This window comes from Esox lucius, chromosome 11, assembly GCF_011004845.1.
Source record: "Esox lucius isolate fEsoLuc1 chromosome 11, fEsoLuc1.pri, whole genome shotgun sequence".
Classification (NCBI taxonomy): Eukaryota; Metazoa; Chordata; class Actinopteri; order Esociformes; family Esocidae; genus Esox; species Esox lucius.
The window spans coordinates 28,100,340-28,123,657 of NC_047579.1; the positions used below are offsets into that span (position 1 = coordinate 28,100,340).

The 23,318-nt window shown below is 43.5% G+C and overlaps 1 protein-coding gene across 1 annotated transcript; it reads right to left on the reverse strand.

Moving 5' to 3' along the window:
* Positions 1–5,325: 5,325 nt before the first annotated feature.
* gfap (glial fibrillary acidic protein) lies at positions 5,326–14,893 on the reverse strand. Its single transcript, XM_010874172.5, has 9 exons — positions 14,342–14,893; positions 12,364–12,424; positions 9,628–9,723; positions 9,385–9,546; positions 8,493–8,618; positions 8,104–8,324; positions 7,920–7,963; positions 7,701–7,774; positions 5,326–7,196 (listed from the first exon to the last, which is right to left on the reverse strand). Exons 1-9 carry the CDS (start codon positions 14,869–14,871, stop codon positions 7,146–7,148), a joined length of 1,365 nt encoding a protein of 454 aa, XP_010872474.1. The 5' UTR covers positions 14,872–14,893; the 3' UTR covers positions 5,326–7,145.
* Positions 14,894–23,318: the final 8,425 nt, after the last annotated feature.

The window sequence follows — 23,318 nt, forward strand, 5'->3', positions numbered from 1 at the left end:
CTGGTAGTGCCATCTGCTCTCCACTTCATAATGATTGTCTTCACAGTGTTTCATAATACACGTGTTGCCTTCAGAAATATTTCATATCCCTTTCTTGAGATGTGCTGTTCAACAAAATGATCCTGTAGATCTTCTGTTAGCATGGCTATCTCTGCAGAATGCATCCAATAAACTTTCAAGGAATTGCTACAGTAATGAGTCTGATCTCATTGTTGAGCCTAATGACACCTGGGTGGGCCCTCACTCTGCAAGCTAGTGTCCCAGGCATATTCCTTAGAGGTGGATGGTGTGGTGGAGGAGGGGGCTGGCTGGAGGCAGTCAGGGGACTAAATGCACATAAGTGGCAAACAGATTAATCTTGGTTTTGAGGCAAGGAGTTGCATAACTTGACAGTGAACAATCTGACTCTCCTACAAAAGCTCCTTGTATAGAGCCAGTCATTTTCTACACTCATGGTTTACTTGGCTGCAATTTCAGTGTGTCATGTAGGAATTAATGGGGCAACCCCAGGGTCACATTCTTTGGTGGTGTGGTTCTTGGGACTTGGCTCTGGCTCTGATTCTGGACACTGATTCTGTAGATTCTTAGGTTCCTCTCCTAAAAACAGCCTTTCTCCTGGCCCTAGATTCAGATAAACACATGGGTGATCTCCAGTTATCAGTGCACCCCTCCTTGCATCTGAGGACCAGGGTGTCTCACACACATACATGGACTGTACCCAAGGGTTTGATCAGTTCCTTTACTGCTTTTCCACACATATGAGAGCAAAGGGGAAAGGTTGCCTTACAGTGTGCAGGCATCCTGGCCACTGTTCAAAGAGATGACGGTGTGTCGATGACACAGATCCCAGCCTAGCTCATTGCGTTGTTAACAGAGAAAGTAGAAGATGTGTTCATAGCCTTCATATTTCCACATAGCCCTAGGGGACCACTTGTCTGTGCGCAAGACAATTTCCCTTGGGTAGGCTGCTATGGGGTTCCCCGTTGTGTGTTTTGCCTGGCCAGTCGGGGTGTTTCCCATGGTTACTTGATGAAGGGAATGAGATACCACTCCTTTTGGGCCTAATTTCTTCAAAGAATGAAGAATGGACCTGATAGAAAGTATGTACCTTGAAAGATTGCATTGCGAGTTCAAGTGTACATTCTCCATCGGGGAACTGAGTTTACTGACATATTCTAAGTTTGGGTCATACTCCCCAGTTCCAGATATAACAGGATATGATAGTGTTAGTCTTTGCTGCTAAAATGTTAACACTGTTGAGAGATTTAGACCGGTTTCTATACAGAAAGGTAATCTTGTGTTAAAATTTGAGAGACCTTGATTGCGCTGAGAGAAGGGAAATTAAAGACACACCCCCACTTGATCATTGAGCTGTTGACTTAATAAGGTGGGACAGAAATGTTGTACGGTTGACTTGCGCTGGTGACCAGCACATGTGGTAGTGGAGGGTCATTTGGTAGCAGATAATGTAGCAATGGCAACCCAGAAGAGGGAGGACGTAGATGTGGTGGGGCGACAGAAAGCCATGTTGTCAAAAGTGTTGGTACATTAACTGAAAGGTCACTGGCTCTAATTCCATTGATAACATGGTAAAATCTGTTTTTGTGTCCTTTAGCAAGTTAACTACTTGCTTCTATTAATTGTTCTGGACAAGATGATCAGCTAAATGTACAAAATGTTACCACGTAAATGGCGGTGTGGTGAGGTGGGACGGAATGTTGAGGTTACATAGCAGAAGGTCCGACCCAGAAGATGCTACATGAGTGGGAGAGAGAGGCCCTCACAAGAACGGTCAATTGATTCCTGGGAAGTGAAAGGAGGGACGTGGTTCTGTTGACAGGGCTGAGGATGGGTCATTGTGGATAAGCAAAGGCTACGTTTGGTGTGAAAACATCCAGATGGGAAATCTGAGGAGTTTTGCACTGCGGATATTATAAGGAGGATATTAGACATGTTTTCTGTGACCTGACTGAGTTTGATAGAAACAGTTTTGGACACATAGATGACAGGCAGGGTGAGATAGCAATATAAGTTATTTGCATATTTCTACCCACCAGGCCTGCAAAAGTATGAGACAAATAGTTGACTTAATACATACAAAATGCATCAATACAAAATGCATCAATACACATTAAAGCGCCTAGTCTGCCAGAAATGCTCAAGAAGAAGGTTTAAGACTGGGTGCTGAGTACTGTGTATATAGACGATCAACTTGTGTGAACATTATCTTTCTTGTTTTGAATTACAGTTACTTTTGTAGTTGATTGCATGGTGTAGGAGTAGAATCAAAAGCATTTTTCCACAAGGGAGAGGTTTAGCTGAGATCTTCCTTATGCGAGGGATGACACAACCAAGTGTTTTCGAAATGTTGATCACAGCTAAGAGAGTATAAAGAAAAACTACTTAATGTTAATTGGATCTTGACCCTGAAAGTAGTCTACGGCCAGAAACTGTATTCAATGGTACATTTTTCTGTGAAGCACCATTAGAAACTTTAGCTAACTTCTGCCTGCACTGTCAAAAATTCAGTGGAAGTTATATTTGTTAGCATAGCATATTGATATATCATAGTTAAATCACAACACCAAACCAAATATGGAGCTACTCATGTGCCCCTATCACTTCCATAGTAGAAGTTTGGATAATATTTTCTTTTGGCCCAGATTCTTCTTTCAGTGGGGGAAACCCTCTACCATCAAGTTGAAGTAAAATTCTCCTTTAATGGCATTCTACACCCGAAGTGAAACAGGAAATGAAAAACTTTCATGAGATAATTTTGTCTTCTCTGTATCAAAAATAACTACATGTAGAAATGATAGACTGAAAATGTAACACTGGACAATTTCTTGTGTAGCCAAAAAAATCTAACTGATTTTAAGAAAGTCTGTTAATATGCCATGTGAAGAAGGGAGATGAGAAGAGAGAAATAGAAAAACAAGAACAGGGAAAATAAAATGCACCACTTTTGTCAAATAGAAAACAACAGGAGTCTAGTGTAAATGGTACCAAAATAAAAATGATCCCAAAATAGTAAGGACCTTGATGTACACTTGCATGTATGCATGCATGCACACACACACACACACACACGCACACACACACACACACACTGGGGTGTTTCATGATGACAGAGTGGTAGCAGGTGCAGGAGTCCATTTTTTGAAGGGACACAGGATGCCCAGATGCCCACATGGGATTGTGCTGGACTGGACAAAGGCACTTATGACTACCTAGGATGTGTGTTTTATTTCCTAACAACCCTGGTCCACATTTCCTACTGAGAATCGAAGCCTTTCCATTCATCAACACACCTGTCTATTCACAGCTTGTTCTAAATATGACCATTCTCTCACAAACATGTGTCATCCCTTTTTATCCTCTTGTCGTTAAAGAGTTTTGGTAATGCCTGTTGATTTTTGACCAGTTCATTTATAAAGATCAGGACCTATTGATTTTTTTCCCCCATCATTGATCAGTGAAGTCCATTTGGGGGACTGTCAGGAGGTTTGTTTATACAGTTTACACCATGGCCTGAGTCACCAAGCATAGTTTATCTGCACAGAGTTTCTCATCACAATCTCAAAACTAAGGCCACTTTCAAATAATAGAAATCTTGGCGTGTGTGTTTGTATGGTTCAAAATAAAATACTTTTTATTTTTTATTAACAACTATAGTTACTTTGGGTGATGGTGGAGAGCAGGGGAGGCAAGGTAGACGTGGTTGTTCTGGGTTCTGTCTCAATGGGCTTGATGAAATGAGGGCTAAAATTAACCGACAAGAACACATGCCTTCCCATGACCCTTTGGTGAGAGGGCCGAGTAGGGCAGGAATGTATGGTGAAGAGGACATAAGACAAAGAGGTCAAGGGGAGAAGGGTGCTGGCTGGCACAAAGACCTGGGGCACGTGTGTGATACATCTCATTACCAGAACCTTCTCTGTATACCAGACATTTTCAAATACTAAAGGTGTTAAAACGGATAGAATATGATATGCTGTACAAATACATAATTTGTACAGCATACAGCATATAGAAAAACACATCATTTTTAAAGCCATCTGAATGTATTAAAATCCATTAAAAAGAGATGTACATAGGGTTTCTTTGATCACTTCTAAAAAATGTCCTTATCTGTATTAAATTTGGTATAATTGTGATCTGTTGATAAAGCATGTATAAAGTAATAGTTAACCATGTCTGCTGGACACCTACATAATAATAGATTGTTGAGAGAGTGATTGATGTTCTGTGATGGTCCAAACAAATGCATCAGGAGAGCTCATTATAGATCTGTTTAGCGTGTAGAGGACCTGAAACAAAACACACCCGGCTTTCAAAATGTGTCAGGGAAAGAATGCAGCAGCGTTGTTACTTTGATTATAATGATGATTAGACATCCAATTATGTTTCATTTTTGGCATCATCTTCAGTGAAGATTTTTGTATTTGCAGGAACTCTGCAAGTGTATAAGTCAAGGGTGAGGTGTACAGCGCTGGATGATGTTTGGGGTAGAGAGCTGAGTTATCCTGAGATAACTTCATTATCCCTTTTTCCCATCAGGTGTACATTTCCAGTAGATGCTGAGGAGGAAAAGTCTTTACCGCCACCTTTGAACAATCGTCTGGAAAGTTGCACTGGGCCAGATGTCAGGGAGTGAGTGTTTTATCTACCCAGAATTCCTTCAGCTCGAGGCCACCTCCAGTCCAGACCTGAGGAAAGCCATTCCAGTGACAGGAGCCAGGCTATGATATGAACAGACACATACTGTACCCCCCAACACACACACAAACCATGCATAAACATTCACAATAGCTTCACCTAAAGCAGAAATAGAGATACATCATAATTCATTTCTCATTTTCAGAGGTGTTATTGTTATTTTCTACATGAAAAGAAAATCTTGTGGTGTTTACTGGAAAGAAGTCACGATTCAGATAAATCCACTCAGAACACACTTCACAGATACTCTAAAAGAATTCCTCTTGTCCGTGTTTGTTTGGCAGAAGGGACACAGTGAACTGTGAATTTGTGTGTGGAACCACTCAGGTTCCATTGATTATGACCAATCACCAAGTGTTCTGTCTTACTAAAATCTGACAGCCCATACAATTAGCTTCTAATGTACAATTTAGTAGTATAACCCCATTAATAACATGCAGGTGATTGGTATAAACATGAAAAAGTAAAGATACCTTGCAAGAACATTCATAGTCACACTATCAAACAACCCAGCAAATATATTCCAAGCATCATCTTGCTTTAGACAGTACAAAAATTGATAAAAACTCAAATGTGTCAGACAGAAAAGACACAATCAGACCCAAATACTAAACAAACTGTTCGTTTTATTGTTAACAGGTTTTCAAAATATGTAAAAACTAAGTTTTTATTAATTTCTTTCAGGTTTTTCCTTAACATACTGCAGTGTGATCCCACTGTGGCTTTCTATTAGAAGCAGACAAGAATAGAATAGTACAGTATCTGGAGCTGACAGGGGAAAACATGAAGGCAAAGCAGAGGGAAGGGAGATACGAATCAAAGGCAGGCCTATCAGAAGACAGAATGAAATACAGACTTCGGTAAATGTATCAAAATGGATGATAGGTAGGTGGCATAGAGAGTCAACTTAGTTATGTCAGCAGAGCGAGAAATAGTTAGTGTCTCAACACTCACCCTCTGTTCCCTCCTAAAAAACAACAGGGCTTTTTGGAGAGGCCTGTCATCAGGGAGCCACTGTGTGATGTAACCCCACCCGCTCCACGACCGGCATGTTATCTGAGAAACACCCTCCCCTGTGTCTGTCTCTACAATCACTCAGACACTACAGAGATGTGACTCGGGGAGGAACGGGGGTTTTTAGGGGTAAGGGTCGCGTCAATACTTCCCTTAACTCCCCGTCTCACCTCCATCCTGTCCCTCTCACGCTGGTGTTTAAGTGGATGGGAGCAATCAATGTTGTGGTGTCAGAATACGGTGTTCCAGTGAGAGGTGGAACCAGACCCACTGCACCCAGAGGGGATCGCCACTGAGTGGTCTGAGAGGGGAATAACACGGAGAGGAAAGAAGAGTGATGGAGGTGATGGACACCGACAGGTCAGTGTTTGATGGAGGGATAGAATAGTTATGGTGTTTGGCCCTTTGGGAGGCTAAAATCGTCATAAATGTAACCAGTAATTCTGGTAAAAGCTCTGTCATATACATGTATTCATCCTTGTCTGAGACCCATCTTGTTAACCGCTAACCCCAGCATTTGTGGGTTCCTCTTGACTTTTCACATTCTCTCAAACCACACAACTTCAGTGTGACTCCTGCTTCTAGCTGAATAACAATCACTACATTTCAAGACCTCCTCTCTACCTACTACTACCAAACAATGAGGAGATTCCCCACTCTGATCTCAACCTTAATGAGCTGTTACAGTAAATGCAAAAAGTGATGGGTCACAAATCCTCTATGGTGAAAGGTCAAGCTTCCCAACTCTAAAGCCTATCTACAAGCACACTCAAACTACAGTTACAGCAATACAAAAATATTATGTTTTGGAAATTGCTAAAAAAGCATTCAATGAGCAATTTCAGAAACAAGTTTCTATAAAATGCAACTCACAAGGTTTTTATGGTCAGGGAGTGATGATGATGAAACAGGTAGGAAGGGGAGGGTGAGGTTGTAGCTAGCCACTGTGGGGAGGTTAGGAGAAGAGGGCGGTGGCTAGTTTCATTATTGGTAAATGTAATGCCTCCAAGCGTTACTGGGTGGTGGAGACAGTGAAACAGACAGAAATATCATCCAGCGTTACGTGAGAGTAGGGACTTGGAACAGACAGAGCTAGCAACAAATATTACTGCGGAGTGGGGACAGGGTAACAGTCATAACTATTAACAAATATTTCAAGGGGGTGGGGACAGGAGAAAGGTCAGGGCAAACAACAAATGTTACAGGGAAGTGGGGTAAGTGGAACAGACATAGCTAGCAACAAACATTACTGGGGAGTGGGGTCAGGAGAACAGACATAGCTAACAACAAACATTATAGGGGAGTTGGGGCAGGGGAACAGACAAAGCTAACAACAAACATTGCAGGGGTGTGGGGACAGTGGAGCAGGCAGAGCTAGCACCAAGCATTACTGTAGTCGTTCCTCAACAAGTTCAAGGACTGTCCGGAATCTCCTTTCTCTCAGTTGTAGACTCCTTAATTATCTGAAACATAGACAGGGAAAAGACAGAGAGCATTGCATGTTCATATGTGGATGCAATGATATCGAGGGACTATTTAAAATCTGATCTGGCAACATGTACTGTATAATAAAATGTATTATACTGCCCTCTGGAGGAGGTGAGCAAGACATTCAAATGTCTGTGAATAACTTAAGTGATTCATTCAATAATCTATGATCTGGGACTACCACATGGGGGTCCTAATGCGGAAAAATAATCTTGCTTTTTAGGAACTCAGTCACTCAATAAGCCATGTCAGCTAACATTGTTTCGACATTAGTTAGACAGTAGTTAGTCTAAACCTTAAGTCATCATGGCCAAATCTTGACTCAGCCTAGGTGCCCTGATCTTCAGGGGTTCCCGGGTGATTTTGTTGCTCATTCTCTGATATCAAATTAACATGGCAAAATTTGTAGAATTGTACAAAAGAGGGCTGCCAAAACCTAGGGCTAGCCTAAGGCTAGCTGTCCACAATGTTCTATATACCTCCCCATCTCTAGTCTCCACAGTTCGCACTATGATGCTCCTCTTCACATTGGCCTCTGGAGAAATGCCGCTCTCTATAGAGAGGGGAAGGAGACCTTTAGCATTCAGAAGGCCCTGTGTTCACAGTCTAAAACTAACTTGAGATTTATACAACAGTACATAACTCATATGAGGCCATAACAAAGTAAGGTCATGTGGCTGGTTCAGGTGGCCCCTTACCTCTAAACTGCAGGTTGGAAAAGCTCTGCACCGGAACCGTGATTCTGAGGGAGAGGGAGATTATCAGTGACAGCCTATTTGCAGCCACTCTTGATCACACTGTCCCCTCCTAACTCCCTGTTCTTATCTTCCATTTCCATCCCTTCAACATCTCCTCCCTCCACCTCCTCCCTCCGAACCGAACCTGTTCTCCTCTCCCTCAAGGAGCTTCCTGTATGTGGCAATCTCTATGTCCAGGGCCAGTTTGACGTTGAGCAGGTCCTGATACTCCTGCAGATGTCTGGCCATCTCCTGCTTCAGTGTCTGAATCTCATCTTCAAGACGACCAATGGTATCCTGGTAACCAGCCGACTCCACCGAAAAACGGTCCTCAAACTCACCCAGCTGCCTCTCCAAAGATTCGTTCTGCAGAGGTGAAGAAGGAAAGGAAGCAAAGCAAGGAGGGATGATAGATTTAAATGGGTAGAGGAAACAGGGTTGAATTAGGGTTTGAATGGAAAAAGGTAGTTGGGACTCATGTTCCTCTCATCTCACGGCGGATACAGCATACTCTGCTCTGATTGGATGACTCACTGTTCCACGGAGAGCCTCCATGTCACAGGTCATGCTCTGGAGTTGCCGGCGGTAGTCATTGCTCTCCTGTTTGGCCAATCGCAAGGCCTCTGTATTGCGATTGGCTGCGTCAGTCAGATCATTAAACTGTAAACATCAACAAAAGAATAGACAAGATAGTTTCAAAGCCTGTCAGTTAAAGTGTGCATTGTACTGGACCTGGCTGCATGCAGTAGTAGTGTGTATGCTGTATTGTCATATGGTTGGGCGAATTTGAGAATCCCATGGATGTAGAGAGAAGCATTTTTCAAAACAGCGGCCATTTGAAAATGGGGTCCTTTGTTTGCTTCCAACAAAAGTGATTCTAACTTTCTTTGTAGTTTAAGCTACAATCTGTTTTCTTCACAACCAGTGAGAAAGCAGGCAGTAAATCAGAAAAAAAACGAATGTATTATTATGTTTAACTCTCCAGGTGGGTCTTTGGAGAGACTTCAGAAGAAGCCAAACAAATGAAATTGGTCGGTGAAAATATAATTAGCAGGAATTTCAGACTGGAATTTTAACTGGTTCCAGTTAATCACCACGTTAACAACCAATAAGCAATTGAGAAATATCAACATTTCCTAGTTCTGACTAGAACATGAATGGGCACATTCAGCACTACGCTATAAGACTATAAAAACATTGTTTCCAGACAACAGTGATATTTGTCAGATTCAATCAAATTCATGCTCTATGACTGAGTGAAATTTGATTGAATTACACTGATTTTAGTTCCTATCACTCAAACACAAAAATTCTACAATATGTATTATAACTCATGAGTTGAACAGGAGTCAATAAAGCAATTCATCTTAATGAATGTTTGTACAGTTCATGTATAGGTCCAACAATCCAAGCATGCTGATATGACCTTGGAACGGTACCAGTCCTCTGTCTCCTGCATGTTAGAGGTGGCCATAGACTCGTACTGGACCCGGATGTCCCTCAGGGCAGCAGTAAGGTCTGGCTTGGACACGTCCACATCCACCTGGACCTGCTGGGCCAACAGCTGATCCTGTAGATCGCGCAGCTCCTACAGAGAACCAACAATGGGACTGAAGGTTAAAGGTCACCTCTCACTCTCTGATGGAGACGAGGAGAAACTGAAGCTCACCTCCTCGTGGACCTTCTTGAGGAAGGCGATCTCATCCTGCAGCGCATCGATCTTCCTCTCCAGCTGGACGCGATTCAGTGATGCATCATCCACGTCCTACGGACAGAAAGTCCTTTTACTGTCAACGGGATATCTACTGGATATGAATGGGATATAAACTGTCATTGGGATATCTACTGGATATACATGGAATATATACTATCAACGGGATATATATTGGATTTATACAGTACATCTCCCGTATCCGCGAGGGATCGGTTCTGCGAACCCTCGCGGGTGTGGAAAATCGCGGATAAGTAATTAATTCAACACAATCGCATCTAGGAAAACAACATTTAGTGCGCGTGGCCGTTTATTTGCATAATCGTTATGTAATGGACAGTTTACTTTATATTTTCTTTATATTTGCACTTCATGCAATTAAGCGGATCGACGCTTGGATGGCTGAAATTAGCGCGTTTTTAGAATTTCGGACTTCTTGAAAAATGTCCGCGGATACTTGAGTTCGCGAATGTGGAACCGCGGATAGCTGGGGGTTTACTGTACGGGATATATACTGGATATATATGGGATATATACTGTTAACGGGATATCTACTGGATATACAGTGGGGAAAACAAGTATTTGATACACTGCCGATTTCTCAGGTTTTCCTACTTACAAGTCATGTAGAGGTCTGTAATTTCTATCATATGTACACTTCAACTGTGAGTGGCGGAATCTAAAACAAAAATCCAGAAAATCACATTGTATGATTTTGAAATAATTCATTTGCATTTTTTGCATGACATAAGTATCTGATCCCCTACCAACCAGTAAGAATTCCGGCTCTCACAGACATGTTAGTTTTTCTTTAAGAAGCTCTCCTGTTCTCCACTCATTACTTGTATTAACTGCACCTGTTTGAACTCGTTACCTGTATAAAAGACACCTGTCCACACTCAATCAAACAGACTCCAACCTCTCCACAATGGCCAGAGAGCTGTGTAAGGACATCAGGGATACAATTGTAGACCTGCACAAGGCTGGGATGGGCTTCAGGACAATAGGCAAGCAACTTGGTGAGAAGGCAACAACTGTTGGCGCAATTATTAGAAAATGGAAGTTCAAGATGACGGTCAATCTCCCTCAGTCTGGGGCTCCATGCAAGATCTCACCTCGTGGGGCATCAATGATCATGAGGAAGGTGAGGGATCAGCCCAGAACTACACGGCAGGACCTGGTCAATGACCTGAAGAGAGCTGGGACCACAGTCTCAAAGAAAACCATTAGTAACACACTACGCCGTCATGGATTAAAATCCTGCAGCGCACACAAGGTCCCCCTGCTTAAGCCAGCGCCTGTCCAGGCCCGTCTGAAGTTTGCCAATGACCACCAGAGGAGGAATGGGAGAAGGTCATGTGGTCTGATGAGACAAAAATGTAGCTTTTTGGTATAAACTCCACTTGCCGTGTTTGGAGGAAGAAGAACCCAATAGAAAATCTTTGGAGGGAGCTGAAAGTCTGTAATGCCCAGTGACAGCCCCGAAACCTGAAGGATCTGGAGAAGGTCTGTATGGAGGAGTGGGCCAAAATCCCTGCTGCAGTGTGTGCAAACCTGGTCAAGAACTACAGGAAACTTATGATCTCTGTAATTGCAAACAAAGGTTTCTCTACCAAATATTAAGTTCTGCTTTTCTGATGTATCAAATAATTATGTCATGCAATAAAATGCAAATTAATTACTTAAAAATCCTACAATGTGATTTTCTGGATTTTTGTTTTAGATTTTGTCACTCACAGTTGAAATGTACATATGATAGAAATGACAGACTTCTACATGCTTTGTAAGTGGAAAAACCAGCAAAATCGGCAGTGTATCAAATACTTGTTCTCCCCACTGTATGGGATATATACTGTCAACGGAATATCTACTGGATATATACGGGATATATACTGTCAACGGGATATCTACTGGATATATGTGGGATATATACTGTCAACGGGATATCTACTGGATATATACGGGATATATACTGTCAACGGGATATCTACTGGATATATATGGGATATATACTGTCAACGGGATATCTACTGGATATATACGGGATATATACTGTCAACGGGATATCTACTGGATATATATGGGATATATACTGTCAACGGAATATCTACTGGATATATACGGATATATACTGTCAACGGGATATCTACTGGATATATACGGGATATATACTGTCAACGGGATATCTACTGGATATATACGGGATATATACTGTCAACGGGATATCTACTGGATATATACGGGATATATACTGTCAACGGGATATCTACTGGATATATACGGGATATATACTGTCAACGGGATATCTACTGGATATATACGGGATATATACAGTCAACGGGATATCTACTGGATATATACGGGATATATACTGTCAACGGGATATCTACTGGATATATACGGGATATATACTGTCAACGGGATATCTACTGGATATATACGGGATATATACTGTCAACAGGATATCTACTGGATATATACAGGATATATACTGTCAACGGGATATCTACTGGATATATACGGGATATATACTGTCAACGGGATATCTACTGGATATATACGGGATATGTAGGGTCAACGGGATATCTACTGGATATATACGAATAGAGACTGTCAATGGGATTGTGAAGATTGCATACAAACAATCACCAATAATAGAAGATTATTTCTGTAATGATGAGAGAAATGGTTCACCTGTCTAAATGTGCTTAAGTTGTTCTCTGCATCCTGTCGAAGGGCCATCTCATCTTGCAGTCTGAAAGACAAATTTAAAAGAATGACAGATAGAAGTTGAGACAAAGTCCTCTCGTTGGTCACCAAAGAGGGTCCATGCATGCACCTCAGATAAAACGTCTGAGCCTATTCTCTGTTGATACTAACTCAATGGATCTCACTTATCTTCATATAAAGTAGAAAATCCTATTTTTCCATGTCTGGAAAGTCTTGGTCAGCAGTCTATGATCAGTGTGTGTGTGTATGAATGTCCTTAATAACATGTGCATATTGAAGATATGGCTACTGTGTGGGAGGCCTACTTGTCTTCTGCGCTGCAGTTGATCTTCAGGGGGCCCGAGCTCAACTGAATGAAGGGCTTAAACATCGTTAGCCATTCACTCCAATACAGAAGTTGCCATCAGTCTTTCCCACAGAGGTGGAGTTTACACCGCAGACACAATGGAGATACACACACACAGAGATACAAATACATGCATGGGCATAGGCATACACACAAGCACACACACACCCATAAACTCTGTCTGGCCCCATCCGCCTCACATGTTTAAAGACATTCTGAAACTCTAATGTGGAGTAGCATCTGGAACTTTCTAGAGAGAGTATTGGTCTTAGATTTCCAGAAAGGGCATTGGACTTAAAGAGTATAATTCAGAACTTTTAACCCAGTCAATTTTGACCCTCATTACTTATGCTGAGCTTTTCTGAGCGCAAAAAAATTTGGGTGTTTTCCAGAAAGCATCACCCCTGTCGCGCGCACATGCACATACACACACATACACACACACAGCCTTCTCTGGTCTGTATACATGCTCAGCCACCATTTGCGGAATGACTAAAATGTAAATGGAAACCTTTAAATTAATTGCAGATGCCCTCTTTGCCCTTTACCACATAACAACACCCTGTTGGAACGTAGACCATCAACCCATGACTGTGAACTACACCATTTGACAAGAAACATAAACACAAACAGTGCTAAGAGATACTAATTTATGGATGGTTATTAATGGGTGGAGGCCACAACAGAAACTCTGCCTGGTTCCATCACGCAACTGTGGACAGATACACCATTTCATGACCCCTGTCCCTCCATACCCCTGTCCCTCCATACCCCTGTCCCTCCATACCCCCGTCCCTCCATACCCCCGTCCCTCCATACCCCTGTCCCTCCATACCCCCGTCCCTCCATACCCCCGTCCCTCCATACCCCCGTCCCTCCATACCCCTGTCCCTCCATACCCCCGTCCCTCCATACCCCCGTCCCTCCATACCCCCGTACCTCCATACAAATTTCATGACCCCTGTCCCTCCATACCCCTGTCCCTCCATACCCCTGTCCCTCCATACCCCCGTCCCTCCATACCCCCGTCCCTCCATACCCCTGTCCCTCCATACCCCCGTCCCTCCATACCCGCGTCCCTCCATACCCCTGTCCCTCCATACAAATTTCATGACCCCTATCCCTCCATACCCGCGTCCCTCCATACCCGCGTCCCTCCATACCCCTGTCCCTCCATACTCCCGTCCCTCCATACAAATTTCATGACCCCTGTCCCTCCATACCCCCGTCCCTCCATACCCCCGTCCCTCCATACCCACGTCCCTCCATACACATTTCATGCTACAAGGTTCCGTTCCCAATAAAACTGATACAGACACCCATTAAATTAATGAAGCCCTCTGGGAATACAACGCTATATTATCTGGGAAATGTTACAATGTAATAGGCTATTTATTTATTTATGAATGTCTTGTAACTGAATTGGGTTATAATAGCAACTATCCTGATGTTTTTGCACTACAGTGCAATGAAAACATCCAGACCAGGCAATGAGGCACGCAAAAACCATGGAGCGATCAGTGAACAAAGGCCATGATGCAAATGATTACCTGACCTGCGCTGTACAGAGATTGTCCACTTATGTTTCAGTCTCACCTCTGTTTGAGTGTGGCCACATCGGTAGCCAAGTTGTCCCTCTCTATCTCCAGGCGTGCCTTCCCAGCACTGAGACCGTCCACCTGCCTGCGCAGCTCCCTCAGCTCCTCCTGGAAGATGTCCCCCAGGCGGCTGGGCTCCTTCCCCCTCAGCTGGTTCAGCTCAGCCACCAGCATCTTATTCTGCTGCTCGAGGAAGCGCACCTTCTCAATGAAGCTGGCGAAGCGGTCGTTCAGACCCATCATCTCCACCTTCTCATTGGTGCGCGTCTCCCGGTAGTGGGCCTTGAGAAGCGTGTCTGCCGCAAAGTCCAGGCGGTCCCCGGGGGTCCCCAGGAGCAGGGCCCCTCCGGCCGACCCCAGGGAGAGGCGGGATATGGGTGTGGAGTGGGTCAGGTGGCGGTTGCTCCCGTGGAGGGAGAGGCGGCCGGAGGACAGGCTGCTGATTCGCACGCCCCCGCTCCCGCTGCCCGCCCCCTGGGCCCCGAAACGCTTCCTGTAAGACGACAGCACTCTCTGACCCTCCATCATGGTTGGAATGAGGCACAATCAGGCCGACGCAGGCCTTTTATAGAGAAGGCCGCCACCAGCCTCAAAGAGAATACACAGGGAGGGGTGGGGAGAGGCAGCACGGTCACTGAATGGGACAGAGAGAGGGACAGGGAGGCAGAGAGGGAGAACGTAAGAGAGAGAGAGAGAGGAAAAGAGAGAGAGAAGAGTAAAGAGGGAAAGAGAGAGAGGAGTGTGGTTTATTTGAAACTCAAAAGCTTGTGCCAGGGATTGTTTGTGCTCGTTCACTCAGCTTCAAACATCCCCCAGCCTCTTTCTCTCTTACTACTTTAATAGGATTTGGTGTTGACAGAGCTTTGCCATCAATTCAACTCTGTCTACAACATATACATGCTCAGCCAGACAGATACAGACAGGGACAGAGTCTGATTAAACGGGAAGACAAGAATAAAGGATGGAAATGACTGATATTTGACAGGGTCAAATTGTTGCTGTGCACATGTTGTGCGCTCTGTCGCTTGGTGCCCAAAATGTCACACTAACCCCTGTGGATTTATTGGTGTTACACTGACTTCTGTCACTCTGGTGTAACAGCAGCTCCTTCTAGGAATGCCATCCTTTGTTTCTTCTCCTTGACTGAGTCACATAACGTATCTAAAAGGGACCAATTACATAACACCACACAAAAGAAAAGAGCAAATTAATTGAAAATGTGGCGGGGGGTTTGCCTCCCTCTTGTTTTGGTGAATCAGTTATTGAATATATACAACCCTGTTTACAAAAAAGTTGAAACGTTGCGTAAAATACAGAATGTAATGATGTGCAAATAATTTATCCTTATATTAAACTGAAAATAGTACAAAGAAAAAAAATCTAATGTTGAAACTGAGAAATTGTTTTGAGAAAAATGCCAATTTTGAACACGTTAAAAAAAAACAAGGGACGGGGCATGTTTACCACTGTGTTGCATCACCTCTTCTTCCAACAATACTCTAACAATACTGTAAGTGTTTGGGACTGAGGAAACCAATTGCAGTAGTTTTGAAAGTAAAATGTTTTCCCATTCTTGCTTGATATAGGATTTCAGCTGCTCAACAGTTCGGGGTCCCTTTTGTTGTATTTTTCGTTTCATAATGCACAAAAGGTTTTCAATGGGGGACAGGTCTGGACTCATATTACGGAGCCATGCTGTTGTGATATGTGCAGAATGTGGTTTGGTCTTGCTTATATAATAAAGGCATTCCCTGAAAAAAAAAATCTGGATGGCAGCATATGTTGCTCCAAAACCTGTATATATTGTTCAGCATTAATGGTGCCTTCCCAGATGTGCAAGCCACTCATGCTGTGTGCACAAATTCACCCCCATACCATCACGAATGCTGGCTTTCGGACTGTGTGCTGGTAAGAAGCCGGATGGTCCCTCTCCTCTTTAATCCAGAGGACGCAGCGTGCATGGTTCTCAAAGAGAATTTCACATTTAGATTTTTTCAGACCACAGGGCAGTTTTCCACCTAACCTCAGTCCACCTTAAATGAGCTCGGCCCCAGATAACATGCCAGCGTTTCTAGATTATTTACATATGGTTTCTACTTTGTATGGTGGGGTTTTAACTTGCATTTGTGGATTCAGCGACGTAGTGTTCACAGACAGTGGTTTTCTGAAGTGTTCCTGAGCCCCTGCAGTGATTTTTACTACAGAATCCTGTCTGTTTTTAAGAAACTGTAGTCAGTGTACAACCCTGATTCCAAAAAAGTTGGGACATTGCGTAACAGTAAAGAAAAACAGAATGCAATGATGTGCAAATCATCTATACCTTGTATTTAATAGAAAACAGTACAAAGACAACATATCAAATGTTGAAACTGAGACATTTTCTTGTTTCTTGAAAGATATATGCCCACTTTGAATTTGATGCAAACAATATGTTTCAAAAAAGTTGGGACAGGGGCAACAAAAGACTGGAAAAGTTGTGTAATTCGAAAAAAACTAAACCTAGAGGAACATCTCACAACTAATTAGATCAATTGGCAACAGGTCAGTAACATGATTGGGTATTAAAAGATCAATCCAGAAAGGACGGGTCTGTCAGAATTGAGGATGGGGAGGTTCACCACTCTGTGAAAGACAATGCGGGCAAATATGCAACAATTTAAGAATAACGTGTCTCAACGTAAAAATTGCAAAGAGTTTGGGTATCTCATCATCTACAGTACATAATATCATTAAAAGATTCTGAGAATCTATAGAAATGTCTGTATGTAAGGGACAAGGCCGAAAACCAATATTGGATGGCCGTGTTCTTCGGGCCCTCAGGCAGCACTGCATTAAACCTTTATTTTTCCATAGAGAAGAATTGCTTAATGCCATTTTTTTATTAACTCAACTGTTGACCTTGGACTTCATGATTTAAGGACCAAAGACAGAGTAAGCCTTAAATTGGTGTTATATCCTAAACCAGATAATCATGTCCCCACCATGGCATTATGACATTTTTAGGACACTATTCTACTAGAGAACTGTTTAAAACCTACTTGTAAACCCTCTTCACAATTTAATTGATAATGAAATGAACAGGTTATGGTCACTTGCAATATAAAGGATTAAATTAACATATAATCAAAATTGTAAGAATTAAATCTTTTAAACTTTTATATAACTTGTCAAAGTTGATAAACATAACACCCATATACTGTAGTAAACATCTCCTTAATGATATTAACCAAGAATTAGACATTATTAAGGAATAATTCACAATAGAAACGCCCCTTGAGTTCAATGCGTCAGTCTTCATGTTTCGGTTGCAGTGGCCCAGACAGCTGGACCAGCCCAAGACACATATATATATTCCTATATGGCAAGATATTCAGCAGGGTCAAAAATATCTACTCCTCAGGAGTAAATGTCAGTATTATGTCGAGACCTATATGTTCCTCACACAGTTCTCTTTCTTCTGATCAGATGGTCTTACTGAAATGAACAGCCTGGTTGTGGTCACAACTGGCCTGTGAATGGCTCTTGGCCAAATACAACTGCTTAAGTGACGCTAGTATGATTGGTGCAGTATTACTTCTATCATTCAGGAACGACAGCAGCCAAACCAAAACTTTGATCTTCAGTTTTGAGCGGAGGCCGGGGTGTATTTTGATTACATGAAGCTTTGCAGGAGAGCCTTGAGTGGAGACGTGTTTTTCTGAAATGACTATTATTATTATTAATTATGCCCAGTTAAAGATGTGAAGCCTAAGGCAACTGCCTCTTCTGACTTATGGGACGTCCACTGACCTTATGAAAATGCAAATTTAAAGAATTCACCTCGTTTCAATCATAATGAATGCCTGGGTTCTAAAAAGTATAATGGTAAATGTGTCACAGTTCATTAATCAATAGGAGCAGCTTTGGGGGCTGGGGACCGAAGATTAACTACGTCTAACTGAAATACATTAAGTCTTTGTACCTCCTGGATTTACAGACCACTGCTGATGAAGGCAGAAGACCTATAGTCCACATCCATCAGTGGACATACACGCAGGAATGCAGCAGCGTAACACACACACACACACGCACACTCAAACACCTAGTGAATTCATCACACTCATGACCATTATAAAAATGGCATTCACTACAAAGGATGTTACAATGTCAGAAGGTTTGGTAGAAGTTGAAACTTCTTTCAAACAACAACACTCCTTCTTCTGCATGCCACAGCCAATAAAGCACCAGTGTAAGTGATGGCAGCTGATTCAGTCAGACTCAATGGCTGCATGGTCTGAAAAGAGTGTAATTCGAACCTGGATAAAGACTTCTGTTTAGTTACATGAACTCCCATGGTGAGGTAATCCAAGTGATTGTCCCTGAGCCCAACAAGATTCGGGTTTAAGACACATCTGAACAACAATGGATGTGGCGAAGTATTATGTAACTAAAGCGTGAGATGGTCTGGGAGGTACAGGATTAGTTGAGACCATCACAGGATCCCAGCAGATGGATGCCTTCAGTATGGGAGGATGGGACCAGAAGCCTGGTGTGGAGCTGAATAACCAGCAAATGGATGCCTTCAGTATGGGAGGATGGGACCAGAAGCCTGGTGTGGAGCTGAATAACCAGCAAATGGATGCCTTCAGTATGGGAGGATGGGACCAGAAGCCTGGTGTGGAGCTGAATAACCAGCAAATGGATGCCTTCAGTATGGGAGGATGGGACCAGAAGCCCGGTGTGGAGCTGAATAACCAGCAAATGGATGCCTTCAGTATGGGAGGATGGGACCAGAAGCCTGGTGTGGAGCTGAATAACCAGCAAATGGATGCCTTCAGTATGGGAGGATGGGACCAGAAGCCTGGTGTGGAGCTGAATAACCAGCAGCCAGCCTGCTAGCTTTCAGCCATTCTTTGCCATGGCAACCCCGAAAGGCCATTATTTCAAAGCACTTTTGTTGAACTCTTGTTGACTCTCATTTAAGAGCGATGTGATGAAGCCTCAATGGTCAATAAATAAAGCCTAAGAAGAACACAAGACAGTCGCGGCCATTGGGCCAGTAACCAAAATATTGCTTGATCAAATCCCAGAGTTGAGTAAGGTAAAAAAAAATTACATGTGTTCAGCCCTTGAACAAGGCTGTTCAACCTAACTGAGCAAGGGTGACCTTCAGTACTAGCTGATCCCCTGGCTGTTAATCCACTCTCTAAAGGCGCCTTAGCCTGACTGAGATACGCAAAAAACACACACACACATTTTGTACATGCTTGAAATAGCACAAATAAAAGTACCATATTCCAATATTATCTTCCTATCTCCTTCCAAACATCTCAAGCTGTGCAACAGGTAGCAAAACCTACATCCCCAAACCATAGAAACCCCTGTTAGTTACCAATCACACACTGTTATCCGCTGGGAACCAGTATGCCCGGGAGGCTGTAAAGACCCTCAGCCTATGTAGCTCTGGAACCAGGGCTGTCTAAGTTATTTGTACATAAAACAACACAGTGACTTGAATTCCAATTGGTGCCTGTTGATAGAGGTTAACTAAGAGGGTGATGGAGAACGTGTTGTTTTAAAAGCTCCCATCTCACGGGATTAATGACACAGTCTAATTATTAAGGTGACACTAATTGTATCGCCCAATGGATTTCTGAGGTTGTCCTGTGGTTGCCTCAGATCTGGTCACTCGGGCAATATCTGTCAGAGGAAAAACATTCAGAAAGAGGGGGGGGGGGTGAGACGTGGAGAGACGGGAGAGAGGGAGGCCCCAGACGTCTTCTCCTTTGGCCGTGTCTCCCCCCTCCCTCCTGTCAGAGTCAGTGGAAGGCCAACTCAAACAGCTGATTCATGTGCGCAACATGAGGAGAAGCCCCGCTCATTTGCAAGTGGCAGAAGAAAGAGGCACCTTGCCTCGGGTGCAGAGTAGAATCTTAATGCTGCTCCGCTAGACTGATCTCCCGCCAGAACCGCATTGACGCCAGCCCCGGTTGTCTGCGCCGGGTTTCCCCCACCTCAGGCTTTTTACACCCTTCCTGTGCAACCCTGCCTCCCCTCTATGCAAATGAGCATGACCATTCAGCTGAATTCCCCTCACCACCCGACCATAACAAGACTCACACAGCCCCTCCTTCGGAGCCAGATCAAGTGCGCCCCATCGACTCTCTGATATGGCCCCCCTGTCAGCTCAATCGCTTAGAAATTCCCCGTGACTTCAGCTCAGTCCTCAGATGGAGCCTGGGATCCCATTCTCACTGCCTTTTCTGTCAACAAAGGGCCAGAGGATAAGAGCAGAACCCAGGAGATGGGCGTCCCAAGGACCCGTGGGCCTCTTCTCAACTCACATGCAGCCCATGGGCCTCTTCTCACCTCACACACAGCCCATGGGCCTCTTCTCACCTCACATACAGCCCATGGCCACATTCGGCATTTTGTGCTTTCAATTCCATGGACCCCCTGAGCAGAGCTGTTTTAATGCTCACCACAATTTTTTAAGTTTGAATTTGGAATTGTGCCTGTTGGGCCCTGTGTTATCACGTTTGCCTAATAAATACTAGAGGAGATATTGCGCTTTATCGTTTAGGGAGCATGAAATCTGTGTTCTGTGCACTTGATTGGTCAAGACATGCACAGAGAATGCAGCAGCACTCTGATGTGCCCCTAGATTTGTTTTGTGTCAATATATTTCAGTTAACTAAACATAAAACAATGTAGTTCAATGTGCCTTGGGGGGCCTCATAAAGGCTTGTAGCCAAGGCGCACTTCCTCTGAGCAGAGCACACAGTATCGCTGATGACCATGCTAGCATTAGCGCAGACCCAGAAAGGCTTGTCTCTCGTTACAGGGCAACGTTTGCAGGTGGTGCAGTAGTGAAGGCATGTTTTGTCAGTTGTGGCTGCAGACGTCCAGTCCCCGCCGGTTCACCCCTGTGTGTGCTGGTGGTGGAGAGAGAAAGCAGGGAGCTTAACTAGAGCAGACAGCCAGGCCAAATGGCTACGACTCAGCACCGCTGGGTCCAAACAGGGCGGGGTCACAAAGAGGGGCCTGGGGAGCCCCTGTCCAACAGTCTGCCTGTCAGCATTAATGCTTCAGGCCCAAGCAGCCCAGAGACATACCACACAGACAGAACTGTGCACCAAACAGACCCAAACACAGTGCATTCCTTCAAAACACTACCTCTGACACAATATCACCTCTGACCAAAATAACAGTACAATAACCACTCCGCCCATGATAAAATTAACTCTGAAAATAATAACAACTCTGATTAGAATAATATTAACCCTGACCACAATAACAGCACCATAACAACTCTGCCCATAATGACATTAACTCTGACCACAATAACACTACCCCTGACCACCATTACACTGCAATATCAACTCTGACCACAATAACACTACAGCTGAGCACCATAACACTACAATATCAACTCTGACCACAAGAACACGACACCTGACCACAATAACATTACCCCTGACCACAATAACACTACCAATGACCACCATAACACTACAATATCAACTCTGACCACAATAACACTACAGCTGAGCACCATAACACTACAATATCAACTCTGACCACAAGAACACAACACCTGACCACAATAACATTACCCCTGACCACAATAACACTACCACTGACCACCATAATACTACAATATCAACTCTGACCACAATAACACTACAGCTGAGCACCATAACACTACAATATCAACTCTGACCACAAGAACACGACACCTGACCACAATAACATTACCCCTGACCACAATAACACTACCACTGACCACCATAATACTACAATATCAACTCTGACCACAATAATACTACACCTGACCACAATAGCACTACCCCTGACTACAATAACACTACCACTGTCCAAAATAACAGCACCATAACAACTCTAATCATAATAACATTGTCTGGCCACAATAACACTACCGTGGCCATAGTAACCCTACCTCTGTCCAACAGCACCATAACAATTCTGCCCATAATAACACTACCCCTGGCTACAACGACACCTATGACAACAGTAACACCTCTGACCACAATTACACCTCTGACCAGTGACATCTCTGACTGCAACAACACCTCTCACCACAGTAACAACTCTGACCACAATAACACCTACTCTGATCACAAAAACAACACTGACCACAATTAAACCCCTGATCACAATAACAACTCTGACCACAATAACAACTCTGTCTACAGTAACACCTTGAACCACAATAACACAAACTCTGACCACATTTACACTAACCCTGACCACAATAATACTACCTCTGACCACAAAAACACTAACTCTGATCACATTAACACTAACTCTGATCACATTAACACTAACTCTGGCAACAATATCAACTCTGACCACAACAACACTTCTGACCAAGAAACCCACCTCTGACCATAATAACAGCCCTGCAGCCCAAATGGACTTGCCATAACAATGAAGAGTTGCCTTGCTCTACATGTGGTGGAATGTTATAGAACTGCAATCAGATCCTGGCAATCGGGGTCTACAGATTGGACCTACAAGTAGAACAGCCAGAATGCTAACACTCACAACCACACCATACAGGCTGACAGAGAAAAGGCATCCATCCCCTTGTCATAGCGGTCAATCAAAGGAACCTTTGTTTGGTCCAAACTTTTCTCTGTCCCCTGGCCACACTGATTTAGTTAACAGAGCTCCTGCTGCCAGTGTGCCTCTCAGGGAGGGAGGAAAATGTCAGAGAAAGAGATGGAGCACGCATCAACCGGGTTGCTTCTTTCTTTCAACAATGAGCTCTATTCAGCGAGATGTGGTTTTATTTACTGGACTGGTCAGACACTACAGTTTGTTGACTGCTCAAAGACAATGAAGATACGCATGGAAAGGCCGAGCTAGTGTCTTGCAGAACATCTCCTACAGTACCACACACACCTGTTGTACATCTGAGCCATGCAAAGGAAGTATACAGTATTTAAACTAACAACTAGATAAGAATATTG